Source organism: Scleropages formosus, chromosome 4, assembly GCF_900964775.1.
Source record: "Scleropages formosus chromosome 4, fSclFor1.1, whole genome shotgun sequence".
Taxonomy (NCBI): domain Eukaryota; kingdom Metazoa; phylum Chordata; class Actinopteri; order Osteoglossiformes; family Osteoglossidae; genus Scleropages; species Scleropages formosus.
This window is the reverse complement of record NC_041809.1, coordinates 13085750-13100774: the sequence shown is the minus strand read 5'-3', so window position 1 is coordinate 13100774 and position 15025 is coordinate 13085750. Positions and strand designations below refer to the sequence as shown.

Sequence of the window (15025 nt, the reverse complement as noted above, 5' to 3'; positions counted from 1 at the left end):
ATCCAAAAAGAACCCATAGTTTCATACTAAACAACAAAGTAGAAAACTTTGAATATTTAACTGAGTAAGTAAGGGATTCAAAAAAAACTTTTGCAGGAATTATTTACCGATACTTACTTGCATAAGTTTCCGTGAGAGTTCATTTGTGAGAAATTCTTCCTCCTTTTCATAATTGACTGCTAGGGTTTCCTTTTCCTTCTGAAGTGCCTGAATCTTCTTGAACAAAGTGTTGCTAATGAACTCCTCCTCTTGTTCTGCTCTTGCTTGCTGAAAAGCAAAGAAAAATGTTAGAAAATGTCAACAAAAATAAAAAAACTAACATTAAAGTGATAAAAAATTACATCAATGAACTCAGAAATTCTGATTTCTTCCCTCTTTCAGCGGAATGAACGTCACAATTAGCATTGTAATCTATACAGAAGAGTGTATGAGGAGCCTGGGAAATCATTCCTCACATGGGTAGGAGACTATGAGGTAACCTCACTACATTCTGGAGTAATAAATTTACTAGTAGCCCTTAATGCTGCTGAACTTCTAGGAATGGAGTCACCAACTCATACACCCCAAGCCTGTCACTTTAGTATATCAGGTCATTTATCAATTAATTGCCAGCCGAAGGGCTTCTCAATTTACCGCGCAGATCGGACTGATTCATCGGGGGAAAAAAGAGGAGGCGGCGTATGTTTTCTTAACGACGCATGGTGAATGAATGTGGAAGTGATTTCACAGAACTGCACTCCAGACCTTTAATACCTACTGATCAAATGCCGACCGTTCTACCTACCCAGGGGGTTCTCGGCTGTCCTCATGGCCGTAGATTACATCCCACCCCAAGGGAAAACACACAGCGCTCTGAATGAACTGTACCATGTCGTCACTAAGTACGAGAACAAGCACTTAGATGGCCTGTTCATTATCTCTGGGGACTTTAACCAAGCAGACTTCAGGAATGCATACCCAAAATACCATCAGCACATCTCCTGCCCCACCAGAGGCTCAATCACCCCCAACCACTGCTACACTTCTCACAAAGGCGCGTACCGCTCCCTACTGCGTCCGCACCTTGGGCAGTCAGATCATGCCTCAATTCTGCTGCTCCCAGTCTACAAGCAGAAACTGAAGCGAGAGGAGCCTGTGACACATACTGTGCAGTGCTGAACTCCAGAAGCAGAGGAAAGGCTCCAGGACTGCTTTGACTCTGTGGACTGGGACATGTTCAGAAACTCACCTTCCAATCTGGATGAGTATGCCACAGTGGTCACGAACTTCATCCGGTACTGTGTAAGTGTCTGCATACCCCATAAAACAGTTTGCTCATTCCCTAACCAAAAACCGTGGATTACCGCTGAAATCCAAAATAAGATCCGTGAGCGCACCTGCACATTTCAGTCCGGAGACACGGATGCGTATAAGAAGTGTGACGTCCGCAAAGCCATCGCCAGCACGAAACGGGAATACAGCAGGAAGGTAGAATCAGAGTTTAACTGCACTCAAGATGAACGTAGGTTGTGGCAGGAAACCCAAACTTTAACAGATTATAAACCACAGACGCGGACATTGAAAGGTGCTGCTGCGTCTCTCCATGACAAACTGAACGCGTTTTACGTACGTTTCGAACTTGTAGACAAAGCCCCCCCCCCGAGTACGAGCTCCCGCAGCGCTGCCTGACTCCAGTTTCACCGTCTCTGTGGCACAAGTGAGAAAATCTTTTAGCCGAGTCAACATTCGGAAAGCTGCTGGTCCACACGGAATTTCAGGGCGAGTTTTAAAAACATGCAGTGAGCAACTGGCTGCTGTCTTCACGGAGATATTTAACCTGCTTAAAAAGCTCACCTGTACCCACCTGTTTCAAAAACACCACCATTATCCCCGTTCCTAAGAAAAACAAAGTGAGCTGCCTTAATGACTATTGCCCATTGGCACTGACCCCCACTGCAATGAAATGCTTTGAGAGGCTGGTGCTGGGACACATTAAGAACACCATCCCAGACACTTTAGACCCACTGCAGTTTGCCAACTGCCACAACAGATCCACTGAAGACGCCATATCGCACACACTTCACACCACTCTGGCTCACCTGGACAATAAAAACTGCTATGCAAGGCTATATTTGTGGACTATAGCTTGGCATTTAACACTGTCATCCCAACCAAGCTGATCCACAAACTAATAGGCCTGGGACTAAATACCACATTGTGCAACTGGATCTTGGATTTCCTCACCAACAGACTCCAGCCTGTGCAGACTGGCAGGAATACCTATTCCCCACTGACCCTCAACACTGCCACTCCACAGGGAAGCATCCTGAGCCCGGTGCTGTATTCCTTGTTCATACATGACTGTGTGGCCAGTCACAGCTCCAACACAATCATAAAGCTTGCTGACGATAGCACCATTGTGGGTCAAATCACCAACAACGATGAGACGGCCTACAGAGAGGAGGTGAGGCTCCTGGCAGAGTGGTGCCAGGACAACAACCTGTCTCTAACTGTCAGTAAAACTAAGGAGCTGGTGATTGACTTCAGGAAATAGGATACAGTTCAGGCACCCATCTACATAGGAGGGGACATTGTATGTAGAGAGGGTCAACAGCTTCAAACTCCTAGGGGCCACCCTCACTGTTAAACTCACATGGACTGAGCACACAGCATCAACCATCAAAAAGACCCATAAATGTCTCCACTTCCTCAGGCGTCTGAAGAAAGCCAGGATGTCCACTACAGTCCTCACCACTTTCTACAGGTGTGCTGTGGAGTCCATCCTCACAGGGTGTATTACATCCTGGTATGGCAGCTCTCATCGGCACACAGCTACCAGCAGTCCAGGACACCTACACCACATGTTGCCTCAGAAAGATGATGCGCATCATGAAAGATCACAGTCACCCCGCGCAGGCACTTTTCTCTTTTCTGCCGTGTGGAAAGCGGCTCAGGTCTATTCGAACCCACACTGCTAGGTACAGGAACAGCACTTCTGTAAGAGTACACAACACTCACTAATGTGCCGCCTTTTGTAACTAGAGTTGGAGTGCTCCTTCCAAGCACACTGGCACATTACACTGTCACTTTAAGCATTCTCATGTTTTGAGTTCTCTGGCTGTCTACTATTATCTATTGTTATTATTGTCACCGTTATTTGTTATTAGCATTACTCATCGTCACTGTTATTGTTTTGTTCTGTGCAGTATTATCTACTGTTTTTATTCATAGTCTGTGAAGAAGCATTCAAGAAAAATTTCATGGTACTTGTACCTATGGCAAACTTGAAACTTGAAACTATTTATCATGAATTACACAATAAACAAAGGGACATCATCAGCCTCCTCCGTGAACCGCCACCTTATCGTGGTGGAGGGGTTTGAGTGCCTGAATGAGTCCAGGAGCTATGTTGTCTGGGGCTACATGCCCCTGGTAGGGTCTCCCATGGCAGACAGGTCCTGGATGACAGACGAGACAAAGCGCGGTTCAAAAACCCCTTATGAAGGAAAAATCAAGGCGTCCGTTTACCCCGCCCGGTATGGGGTCACCGGGGCCCCACCCTGGAGCCAGGCCTGGGGGGGGGGCTCGCATGCGAGCGCCTGGTGGCCAGGTCTATGCCCACGGGGCCTGGCCGGGCTCAGCCCAAAGCCATGACGTGGAGCCGCTCTTCGGTGGGCTCACCACCTGCCGGAGAAACCGTAAGGGGCCGGTGCATTGTGATTTGGGCGGTGGTCGGGGCCGAGTGCCCGGCCGACCCAAACCTCGGGCGCCAACTCTGGTTTTTGGGACTTGGAATGTCACCTCACTGGCGGGGAAGGAGCCTGAGCTGGTGCGGGAAGTTGAGAGATACCGTCTAGATATAGTCGGGCTCACTTCCACCCACAGCTTGGGTTCTGGAACCACTCTACTCGATCGAGGGTGGACTCTCCACTATTCTGGCGTTGCCCAAGGTGAGAGGCGGCGGGCTGGTGTGGGCTTATTAATAGCCCCCCAGTTCAGCCGCCATGTGTTGGAGTCTACCCCGGTGAATGAGAGGGTCATCTCCCTACGCCTTCGGGTCAGGGAACGGTCTCTCACTGTCGTTTGTTCTTATGCGCCTAGCGGCAGTGTAGAGTACCCGGCCTTTTCAGAGTCCCTGGGGGGCGTGCTGGAAAGCGCTCCCATTGGGGACTCTGTCGTTCTACTGGGGGACTTTAACACCCACGTGGGCAGCGACAGTGATACCTGGAGGGGCGTGATTGGGAGGAACGGCCTCCCTGATCTGAACCCGAGCGGTGAGTTGTTATTGGATTTCTGTGCTAGTCGCGGTTTATCCATAACGAACACCATGTTCATGCATAAGGGTGTCCACCAGTGCACTTGGCACCAGGACACCCTAGGTCGGAGGTCGATGATCGACTTTGTAGTCGTTTCTTCTGACCTTCGGCCATATGTCTTGGACACTCGGGTGAAGAGAGGGGCTGAGCTATCAACTGATCACCACCTGGTGGTGAGTTGGATTCGATGGCGGGGGAAAAAGCTGGACAGACCTGGCAGGCCCAAACGCATAGTGAGGGTCTGTTGGGAACGTTTGGCGGAGGCCCCTGTCAGAGAGGTCTTCAACTCCCACCTCCGACAGAGCTTCAACCAGGTCCCGAGGGAGACTGGGGACATTGAGTCCGAATGGACTATGTTCCGCTCCTCCATTGTCGGTGCGGCGGTTCGGAGCTGCGGCCATAAGGTCTCCGGCGCCTGTCGCGGCAGCAATCCCCGAACACGGTGGTGGACACCGGAAGTAAGGGATGCCGTCAAGCTGAAGGAGGAGTTCTATTGGGCCTGGTTGGCTCATGGGACTCCTGAAGCAGCTGACAGGTACCGACGGGCCAAACGGAGCGCGGCTCTGGCAGTCGCCGCGGCAAAAACTCGGGCTTGGGAGGAGTTCGGTGAGGCCATGGAGGAAGACTTTCGGTCGGCCTCAAAGAGATTCTGGCAAACCGTCCGGCGACTCAGAGGGGGGAAGCGGTGTTCCACGAACACTGTTTACAGTGGAAGTGGTGCGCTGATGACCTCAGCTGAGGATGTTCTCGGGCAGTGGAAGGAGTACTTTGAGGATCTCCTCAATCCCTCCGACACGCCTTCCGTAGAGGAAGCTGAGGCTGGGGACTTGGAGGGGGACTCGTCCATTACCCTGGCTGAAGTTGCTGAGGTAGTCAAAAAACTCCTCGGTGGCAAGGCTCCGGGGGTGGATGAGATCCGCCCCGAGTTTCTCAAGTCTCTGGATGTTGTGGGGCTGTCTTGGCTGACACGCCTCTGCAGCATCGCGTGGAGTTCGGGAACGGTGCCTCTGGACTGGCAGACCGGGGTGGTGGTCCCTCTTTTTAAGAAGGGGGACCGGAGATTGTGTTCCAACTACAGGGGGATCACACTCCTTAGCCTCCCTGGGAAAGTCTATGCCAGGGTACTGGAAAGGAGAATCCGACCGATAGTCGAACCTCGGATTCAGGAGGAGCAATGCGGTTTTCGCCCTGGCCGTGGAACACTGGACCAGCTCTATACACTCACTAGGGTGCTGGAGGGTTCGTGGGAGTTTGCCCAACCAGTCCATATGTGTTTTGTGGACCTGGAGAAGGCATTCGACCGTGTCCCTCGTGGCATCCTGTGGGGGGTACTTCGGGATTATGGGGTTCGGGGCTCGTTGCTACGGGCTGTTCGTTCCCTGTATGACCAGAGTAGGAGCTTGGTTCGCATTGCCGGAAGTAAGTCAGACCTGTTCCCGGTGCATGTTGGACTCCGCCAGGGCTGCCCTTTGTCACCGATTCTGTTCATTATCTTTATGGACAGAATTTCTAGGCGCAGTCAGGGAACGGAGGGTGTCTGTTCTGGTGGCCGCGAGATCTCGTCTCTGCTTTTTGCGGACGATGTGGTCCTGTTGGCTTCATCAGGTCAAGACTTGCAGCGTGCACTGGGGAGGTTTGCAGCCGAGCGCGAAGCGGCGGGGATGAGAATCAGCACCTCCAAATCCGAGGCCATGGTTCTCAGTCGGAAAAAGGTGGATTGCCCCCTCCGGGTTAGGGGGGAGTTGCTCCCTCAAGTGGAGGAGTTTAAGTATCTCGGGGTTTTGTTCACGAGTGAGGGAAAAATGGAGCGGCAGGTTGACAGGCGGATCGGTGCGGCGTCCGCAGTAATGCGGTCATTGTACCGGTCTGTTGTGGTGAAGAGGGAGCTGAGTCGTAAGGCGAAGCTCTCAATTTACCGGTCGATCTACGTTCCTACCCTCACCTATGGTCATGAACTCTGGATCATGAGCGAAAGAATGAGATCGCGGATACAAGCGGCAGAAATGAGTTTCCTCCGCAGAGTGGCTGGGCGCACCCTTAGGGATAGGGTGAGGAGCTCAGTCACCCGGGAGGAGCTCGGAGTAGAGCCGCTGCTCCTCCGCATCGAGAGGAGCCAGTTGAGGTGGCTCGGGCATCTGTTCCGGATGCCTCATGGACGCCTCCCTGGGGAGGTGTTCCGGGCTTGTCCCGCTGGGAGGAGGCCTCGGGGCAGACCCAGGACACGTTGGAGAGACTATGTCTCCCGGCTGGCCTGGGAACGCCTTGGGGTTCCCCCAGAGGAACTGGAGGAGGTGTGCGGGGAGAGGGAAGTCTGGAGTACTCTGCTCGGACTGCTGCCCCCGCGACCCGGCCCCGGATAAAAGCGGAGGAAGATGGATGGATGGACATCATCAGCATTTGATATGACATACAGATACTTAAAACTTAAGCTCACCAAACACAAACAGTTGAGATGAAAGAGAAACTGATGTCATCAGAATCAGAACAAGCTTTATTGCTAAGTATGTTCACACATACAAGGAATTTGTCTTGGTGACAGGAACTTCCACAGCACAGACAGAATGACAGTGACAAGACACATGAGAAGATAGAATATGTGAATAAAGGATAAAAAAATATATAAAAATATAAAGTACCCAATATACAAAAATAGTCACTAGATACAAATGCAAGGGAGTGTGAGTAAGAGATATAATGTGATAAACAGTTATAAATAGCGTTGTGGATTGCACTGGTTTATTCTCTGGGGGGGATTTAGCTGTTCATGAGGTAGATGGCCTGAGGAAAGAAACTTTTCTTGTGCCTGGCTGTCCTGGTGCTCAGTACTCTGTAGCGCCGGCCAGATGACAAAGGTTCAAAGAGGAAGTGGCCTGGATGTGAGGGGTCTAGAATGATTTTGCTCGCCCTTTTACTGACTCTGGACGAGTGCAGTTCTCTGAGAGCTGGGGGGGATGTGCCGATGATTCTTCCAGCAGTCCGAACTATCTGCTGTAGTCTTCTGATGTCTGATTTCGTAGCTGAGTCGAACCAGGCAGTTATAGAGGTGCAGAGGACAGACTGGATGACTGCAGAGTAGAATTGCATTAGTAGCTCCTGTGGCAGGTTGAACTTTCTCTGCTGGTGAAGGAAGTACAACCTCTGCTGGGCCTTCTTCACAATGGAGTCTATGTGGAACTCCCACTTCAGGTCCTGTGAGATGGTGGTGCCCAGGAACCTGAATGACTCCATTGTTGCCACAATGCTGTTCATGATGGTGAATGGGGATAATGCTGAGGTGTTTCTCCTAAAGTCTACGATCATCTCCACTGTTTTGAGCGTGTTCAGCTCCAGGTTGTTATGACTGCACCAGACAGCCAGCTATTTGACCTCCTGTCTGTAAGCAGACTCGTCACCATCCCGGATGAGGCCGATGAGTGTGGTGTCGTCTGCGAACTTCAGGAGCTTGACAGAGGGATCTTTAGCGGTGCAGTCGTTGGTGTACAGGGAGAAGAGCAGTGGGGAGAGCACACATCCCTGGGGGGCGCCAGTACTGACTGTGCGAGTATTGGATGAGAATTTTCCCAGCCTCACTAGCTGCTGCCTGTCTGTCAGGAAGTTGGTGATCCACCGACAGATGGAGGTGGGCACAGAGAGTTGGGTTAATTTGGACAGGAGGAGGTGTGGGATGATGGTGTTGAAGGCTGAGCTGAAGTCCACGAACAGGATTCTCGCATAAGTCCTTGGTTTGTCCAGATGTTGCAGGATGTAGTGCAGTCCCATGTTGACTGCATCACCCGCAGACCTGTTTGCTCGGTAAGCAAACTGCAGGGGGTCCAGCAAGGGTCCAGTGATGTCCTTCAGGTAGGCCAACACCAGTCTTTCAAGTGACTTCATGACCACAAACGTTAAGGCGACAGGTCTGTAGTCATTAAGTCCTGTGATTTTGGGTTTCTTCGGAATGGGGATGATGGTGGAGCGTTTGAAGCAGGAAGGAACTTCGCACATCTCCAGTGATCTGTTGAAGACCTTTGTGAAGATAGGGGCCAGCTGGTCAGCACAGGTTTTTAGGCAGGCCGGTGAGACACCGTCTGGGCCTGGTGCTTTCCTTGTCTTCTGTTTGCGGAAGATCCGACACACCTCCTCTTCACAGATCAAAGGTGCAGGAGGGGGGAAGGTGGGGGTTACTGGAGGTGTTAATTGATGGGTGGGGAGAGGGTCTGAATGGGTGTGGGGTGTGAGACAGGGTTTTTCAAACCTGCAATAAAACTCATTCAAATTGTCGGCCAGTTGTTGAGTTGACACGGTGCTGGGGGATGGTGTCTTGTAATTGGTGATGTCTTTCAGGCCTTTCCACACTGATGCAGGATCGTTGGCTGAAAACTATTTCTTCAGCTTTTCAGAGTAGTTTCTCTTAGCCACTCTGATCTCCTTTGCCAGTGTGTTTTTGGCCTGTTTATACAAGACTCTGTCCCCATTCTTGTAGGCATCTTCTTTGGCCTGACGAAGCTGTCTGAGTTTTGCAGTGAACCACGGTTTGTCATTGTTGTATGTTAAACGAGTCCTGGTAGGGATGCACATATCCTCGCAGAAGCCAATATATGATGTTACAGAGTCTGTGAGCTCATCCAGATCGCTAGCAGCAGCCTCAAAAACACTCCAATCAGTGCACTCAAAGCAGGCTTGTTAGTCCTGTTCTGCTTCCTCAGTCCATATTTTAACAGTCCTTATTACAGGTTTAGCTGATTTCAGTTTCTGCCTGTAGGTCGGTATAAGATGAACCAGGCAGTGATCAGAGAGCCCCAAAACTGCCCGTGGGACAGAGTAATATGCATCCTTTATTGTGGTGTAGCAGTGGTCCAGTATATTACTGTCTCTGGTAGGACATGTAACGTGTTGTCTATATTTTGGCAGCTCACGGGAGAGATTTGCTTTATTAAAGTCCCCGAGAATGATTATAACAGAGTCCGGATGTTGTTGCTCTGTGTCTGTGATCTGGTCGCCCAGCTGTTGCAGCGCTGCGTTCACGCACGCTTGCGGTGGAATGTAAACACTTTACGAGAATGAATGAGGAAAACTCCCGCGGCGAGTAGAAAGGCTTGCAGTTGATGAAGAGCGCTTCCAGGTTGGGGCAGCACATCTTCTTCAACGCTGTTACATCTGTACACCACCTTTCGTTGATGTAGAAGCATGTCCCACCGCCACGTGATTTCCCCGCTGATTCCACGTTGCGATCTGCTCTGAACAACTGGAAGCCCGGCAGATGTAGCATGCTGTCCAGGATGGCTTCATTCAGCCAGGTTTCCGTGAAACACAGAGCAGCAGAATTTAAAAAGTCCTTGTTTCTTTGGGACAGGAGGAAAAGTTCATCCATTTTGTTGGGTAAGGAGCGGAGGTTCGCCAGATGGATATTAGGCAGCGCTGTTCTAAAGCCGCGCTTTCGGAGCTTGACTAGCGCGCCAGCTCGCTTTCCACGCTTGCGCGTCTTGGAGCGCTTGAGCAGCACCGCTGCACCTCCGACTACAATGTCCAGCAAAACGTCAGAATAATCAAAAACCGGTAAAATATTGGGTGGTGTGTACTGCCGAATGTTCAGCAGTTCTTCCCTGGTAAAACTGATTGTAGGAATGTAACTAAAGACAGGGCAAACTAACAAAAACAGTAAAACAACTGCGGAGCTCCACACCGAGGCAGCCGTTCGCGGCGCCATCAATATATTATCTAAATATCATATCTAAACTTCAAAAGTCTTTATCCCTTCTGCATACCGTGTTCAAAAAATGTTACCTGAAAATAACATTTTGTGTGGCATTTATGTGCTGCTTTGGTACTACATGATACAGATCCCCTCTTTGACTCAGGGAATACAAGAATTTAAAAAATAATCTGCCTGACTTCAACCCCATTTCTGAATAGCTAAAATTTATTTTACTTAGACAACTTCATCCAATGCAATAGCAAACTGTTTTACAAGTTAGTACAGCAAGGTGTTCTAAATACACCAATTCAGCGAAAGTACCTTCACTCAGGCTAATACAAAAACAGTGGGATCCTACCCAACAAGCTACCAGGCCTGAAAAATACAATACTCACTGAAAAATGAGTCAGACAGCTAGGACAGCACAGTTTCCTTCTTAGATAGTAAATGCAGACAAAGGCATATTTTAATGATACTGCTAACAGCTACAGGTGATTGCTGGTCATTCATAAACATTTCCTAAAGGCCAAACAAAGATTTCTTGAAATGTTTTATAGACCAGACCAATATTGTAAACAAATAATGAACAACAAATGTACATTCTTGAGACTATTCATACGTTTCACTTGATTGGCTAACAAACTTGACACGAATACATTGAGATTTTCAAAATGTTCAAGTTTTACATTATAGAGAAAAGGCAAATTCCCAGGAACCAAACTAACTCAACAGATAATGTAAAAGCTGTAGGTCACAGGGAGCTATTGTGCAACTGGAAAAAGATCAACGCTATCTGATTTTCCATAACCAAAAGCATATACATAGCTGTTAAGTAATTACAAATAATTATGACAAGTTTTAGGAATGCAGAATTGATGGAATATACTGCATGACCGCTTAACAGAGCCACACAATTTTAAATGTTTCTTAACATAGTAAAATCAGATGTTTGCAAAACTAGCAGACTTAAGTAATCATCTCACATGACCTTGTGACATTAAGTTATAAAATCTGATCACATTTAAGGGCTGTTTAGTGTTTGTCCGGAGGGAGATCGATGGCGGCTTACTTCCTAAAACCAACTTCCGTTGACCAATGGCAGTGTAAGGCCACATTAACAACATTTATAAGAGACATTTCATACAGAAGCAAGGCTAGTGAAGAATACAACACATTAAAGTCATATATTTACTTAATAAAAAGTTCATATAAAGTGTTCAGAGTTTTAGCGACCTGTACTGCAGCATACAATTTTAGCCCCAAAAGCAAGCGTGAGTTGAAAGCCATCGGTATGGAGTTAGGCTGTGCCATACGAACACCTTCTGCAGTGAAGACCCAGCGCTGGTTGCTTCACATTTACCAGTTCATTCTTATGTGGAACTTAAAAAAAAATAAATTTGGCACCTTTTTCCCCTCATAGGAGCCAATGGCTCCTTAATTGATTTTTTTGTCTCAAGCCCTGCTTGGTGGTCCCATGCACCAAAGGTAAAGCGCGGAGGTTCTCGTTTCTGGCTCTGTTGTGGTGGAATAATTTCCTCCTCTCACTCAGAACTGCTGAAACTCTATCTACATTCAAGAAAGGTCTGAAAACTCACCTTTTCCAGACTCACTTCGCCCAAGATCTCTCTAGCTCATGTATGGTGTAAATGTTCATGCACCGTAACTTTATGATCACCCCAGATAAGCCTTTACACAGCTGCTACTCCTGTATTGCATGTAAATGTTTGTGTACCTTAAAAAAATAGAAATTTGTAGTAAGGTTATCAGGATTCATCTATCCTATGTTTTATGCATCTACTCGAGCGATGAACATCGGTGCATCAAGTGGAAAGAAACAAACTAGGTTTACTTAAGAATCACGTCTGCAACTACGTCTCTTTCTCCTAATGTAATGCACAAATTGTATTTTCGCTGAGATGTACTTCGCTTTGGAGAAAAACATCCACTAAATGAAAAAATGTAAACGTAAGACAAAAGATCCACAAGAAAATCATCAATTATTTGTATTTTTTCATTCATTTAGTTGATTTTTTTTCTCCAAATCAACTTACCATGCTAGGTTTGTACACTACGCTACACACAATTATTGCCCATTTATCCAGCTGGGCAAGTATTACTGGGGTAATTTAGGGTACGAACTTTCCTCAAGGGTACTGCAGCAAGATCTGGGTACATATACTGCAAGGTGACAGCTCTAACACCTGAGCTACCTGTTGCCTTTTTTTTACCGACAATTTCTTTTTACATCCGAGTTTAGTTGTATGGTTTGAAAAAAGTTAAAATTTCCCACAATTAACAAACCTAATTTGTTCAATGAAATCACTGTCTGGGTAACAGTTATGCAGGAGTCAAAGTACCATTGTTTCGTATGGGAAAACTGTAATGCATTGTCTGACCCACAAAGCTGTACCTAATATCACTAAACACCAAAATAAAGACACAGCGAAGAATAAAATTATGACACCAGCATAACTCAGCATATTTGTGACAAGTATTGGGCAGTGTCCACTTACAATACAGAATGTTTGATATGAATTAAAATGACAAAAACAAAACTACACCAGTTGAAAGGCCATGATTATGACCATCAAAGTATACTGTTTTTATAAAATTCATGGAGTTTCAATGATGTGTGATGGCTTTCAGTGAATGAGTGGACAAGTATTTTGGACACCAACTAACTAATATTATTTACATTTACTCATTTAGCACACGGCATGCTTTTCTCAAAAATGACATCCAATGAATGGATGGGCGTAGTATTTTTCAATGAAACCGGCTTATCGAAGATGAGCTACAGTGTTACAGTGCACAATCACCCATCAGAGAACAGAGCAATGTACACACATACTGTCTGTATAATAAAGCACCGGCAGGGTCACACTGGAGTTCGTCACGCCCGGCGGGGACACGGCTGGTGCTCCAGGCGGTCCTGCCCTCCAGGTGAGGCCTAGTGGTAGTGCACAAGACAAGTGGCACGTCTGAAAACAACGACGAGGACAACACATTTTAATTGGATTCGAGTGATCCCGTTTACGAGAGAAGCAACGCACGCAGCGAACTCTGAATCTGTCCCCCTGTCCGGCTGCAGAACCGGTTGTTGTACACCCGTAGCGGGACGCAGATTTAGCGGTCAGAAGAGCAGGCGAACCACCCAACCCGTGCTCGCGCCCTCAGCCCTGCTCCCGCCACCCGCGCGCCGGTCGCCCTACTCACGATGGTGACGCTGGCTTTGCGCAGGTCCCGGTTCTCCTCCTGCAGCGCTTTGCACTTCAACTTGAACGTCTCCAGCTCGATCTTGAGCACCTTGTTCTCCTGCTGCAGCGAGGCCAACCGGTTTGTGAGCTCCTCCAGGCGGAACGGAGAGATGACCACCCCCGGCTTGCCGGAGGTCGGCCCGGCGGCTGCAGCTACAGTCGCTACGGAGAAGCAGGAGGGGTTTGGTGGTGGCGGGGCAGCCGTCATGGCGCTACTCGCGCCGTCTGTGTCGCTCTCACTCGCGCTGTCCGCCATGACGCAGGTGACGGATTGGCAGCGGCGTGAGCAACCGCCGCGGGCGAGTGAGACGGGACGGGGAGGGGAGGGGAGGGGAGGGGTGGGGTGGAACAGGACAGGGCGAATGGAGCTGGGGGGGAGGGGAGTGCGGTCGACGTGCGACAGAACTACGCACTCACGCACGCAAACAGCACGGCGCAAAACGTGTAAATGTGCAAAACAGCTCACCTGATTTGAGAGCAGTGCCACCGTAAGGCGAAAAGCATAAACTGCGCAAAAATACAGAATATTCCTTTGATGTTTTCATGTTTAAAATTTGTTAATTTCTTCAGTTAATAATATTTCGCATATCATTTTTTACATTGTATCAGAATCAGAATGAGTTTTATTGGCCAGTGTACTGACGTGCATAAGGAATTTGCTGTGGTTATAGTGCTTCCAGTATATTTACAAACAGCTGACACTGAATTACACAGCATAAATAAATATTTACAGAGTATACAAACACGAGAGTATAAATAGTATTATAATACAGAAAATGTAAGTAAAAAAGAGGTAAATTGGAAAAAGTGGTTGGATAGTGTTGCACTGATAGGAAATGTAGGGAAGTGTTAACTGTTCATGAGAGTGATGGCCTGAGGGGGAAAAAATTGTTGTTGTATCTGGTCGTTCTGGTGGAGAGTGCTCAGTCTGTAACACCTGCCAGACGGGAGAAGTTTAAAGAGTTTGTACCCGGGGTGTGTGGGATCAGTGATGATTTTGCTCGCCCACTTCCTCATTCTGGACTCGTACAGGACCTGAAGGGTAGGCAGGGGTGCACCAATGATCCTCTCAGCCGTCTTGACTGTCGTTTCTAGCCTATTTCTGTCCGATTTGGTAGCCGAGTCAAAGCAGACAGTTATAGCAGTGCACAGGTCCCGTGACAGGACAGACTGGATAACAGCTGAGTAGAACTGGATCAGCAGTTCCTGTGGAAGGTTGAACTTCTTCAGTTGGCGAAGTACAACCGCTGTTGGACCTTTTCCATGATGGAGTCAATATAGGTGTCACACTTCAGGTCGTGGGAGATTCTAGGACCCAGGAACCTGAAGGACTCCATGGATGACACACAGTGCTGTTGGGAATGGTATTCTAATGACCTGGAAGAGCACAGAGCCACTCTAGAGATGAATCCCAAAAGACTGGGGTATATTAAAGTTCTGTACAAGAGGACGGACTGCTGTCTTGTCTGCAACTAACGACAATAACAACTCGCAAACCACGCGTGCCGATGCGGCTCACTCGGCTCCTCTCACTTGACTCCCCCATGCTCACAGACATGTGCACTCCCACACCTCTCACGTCACACGCATTCTCTCAACCATGCCCTCGATAAGGAACACAATAAAACACAACTATAACACACAACTATTTACAATTAAATAACAAATGACATTGCAAGGTATTACACTTCCCTCCCCCTTATGAAAGCCCTCGACCCCAAGGGTGCACAATAAAGTCATTTAGATGGGCAGGCCTCCGCCTTTGTCTCCTTGGCCTTGCCACTCCTGGGGAACTGGGA

General features: G+C 48.3%; 1 protein-coding gene across 1 annotated transcript in view; it reads right to left on the bottom strand.

Annotated features, from left to right (window-relative positions):
- LOC108932852 (coiled-coil domain-containing protein 6-like) overlaps positions 1–13538 on the bottom strand; it is a 29678-nt gene extending 16140 nt beyond the window's left edge. Inside the window, exons 1-2 of the mRNA XM_029251400.1 lie at positions 13186–13538; positions 118–267 (exon numbers count right to left, since the gene is read on the bottom strand). Of these exons, the coding sequence (XP_029107233.1) occupies positions 118–267; positions 13186–13482 (447 nt within the window). The 5' untranslated portion in view covers positions 13483–13538. The remainder of the gene's footprint in view (positions 1–117; positions 268–13185) is intronic.
- Positions 13539–15025: the final 1487 nt, after the last annotated feature.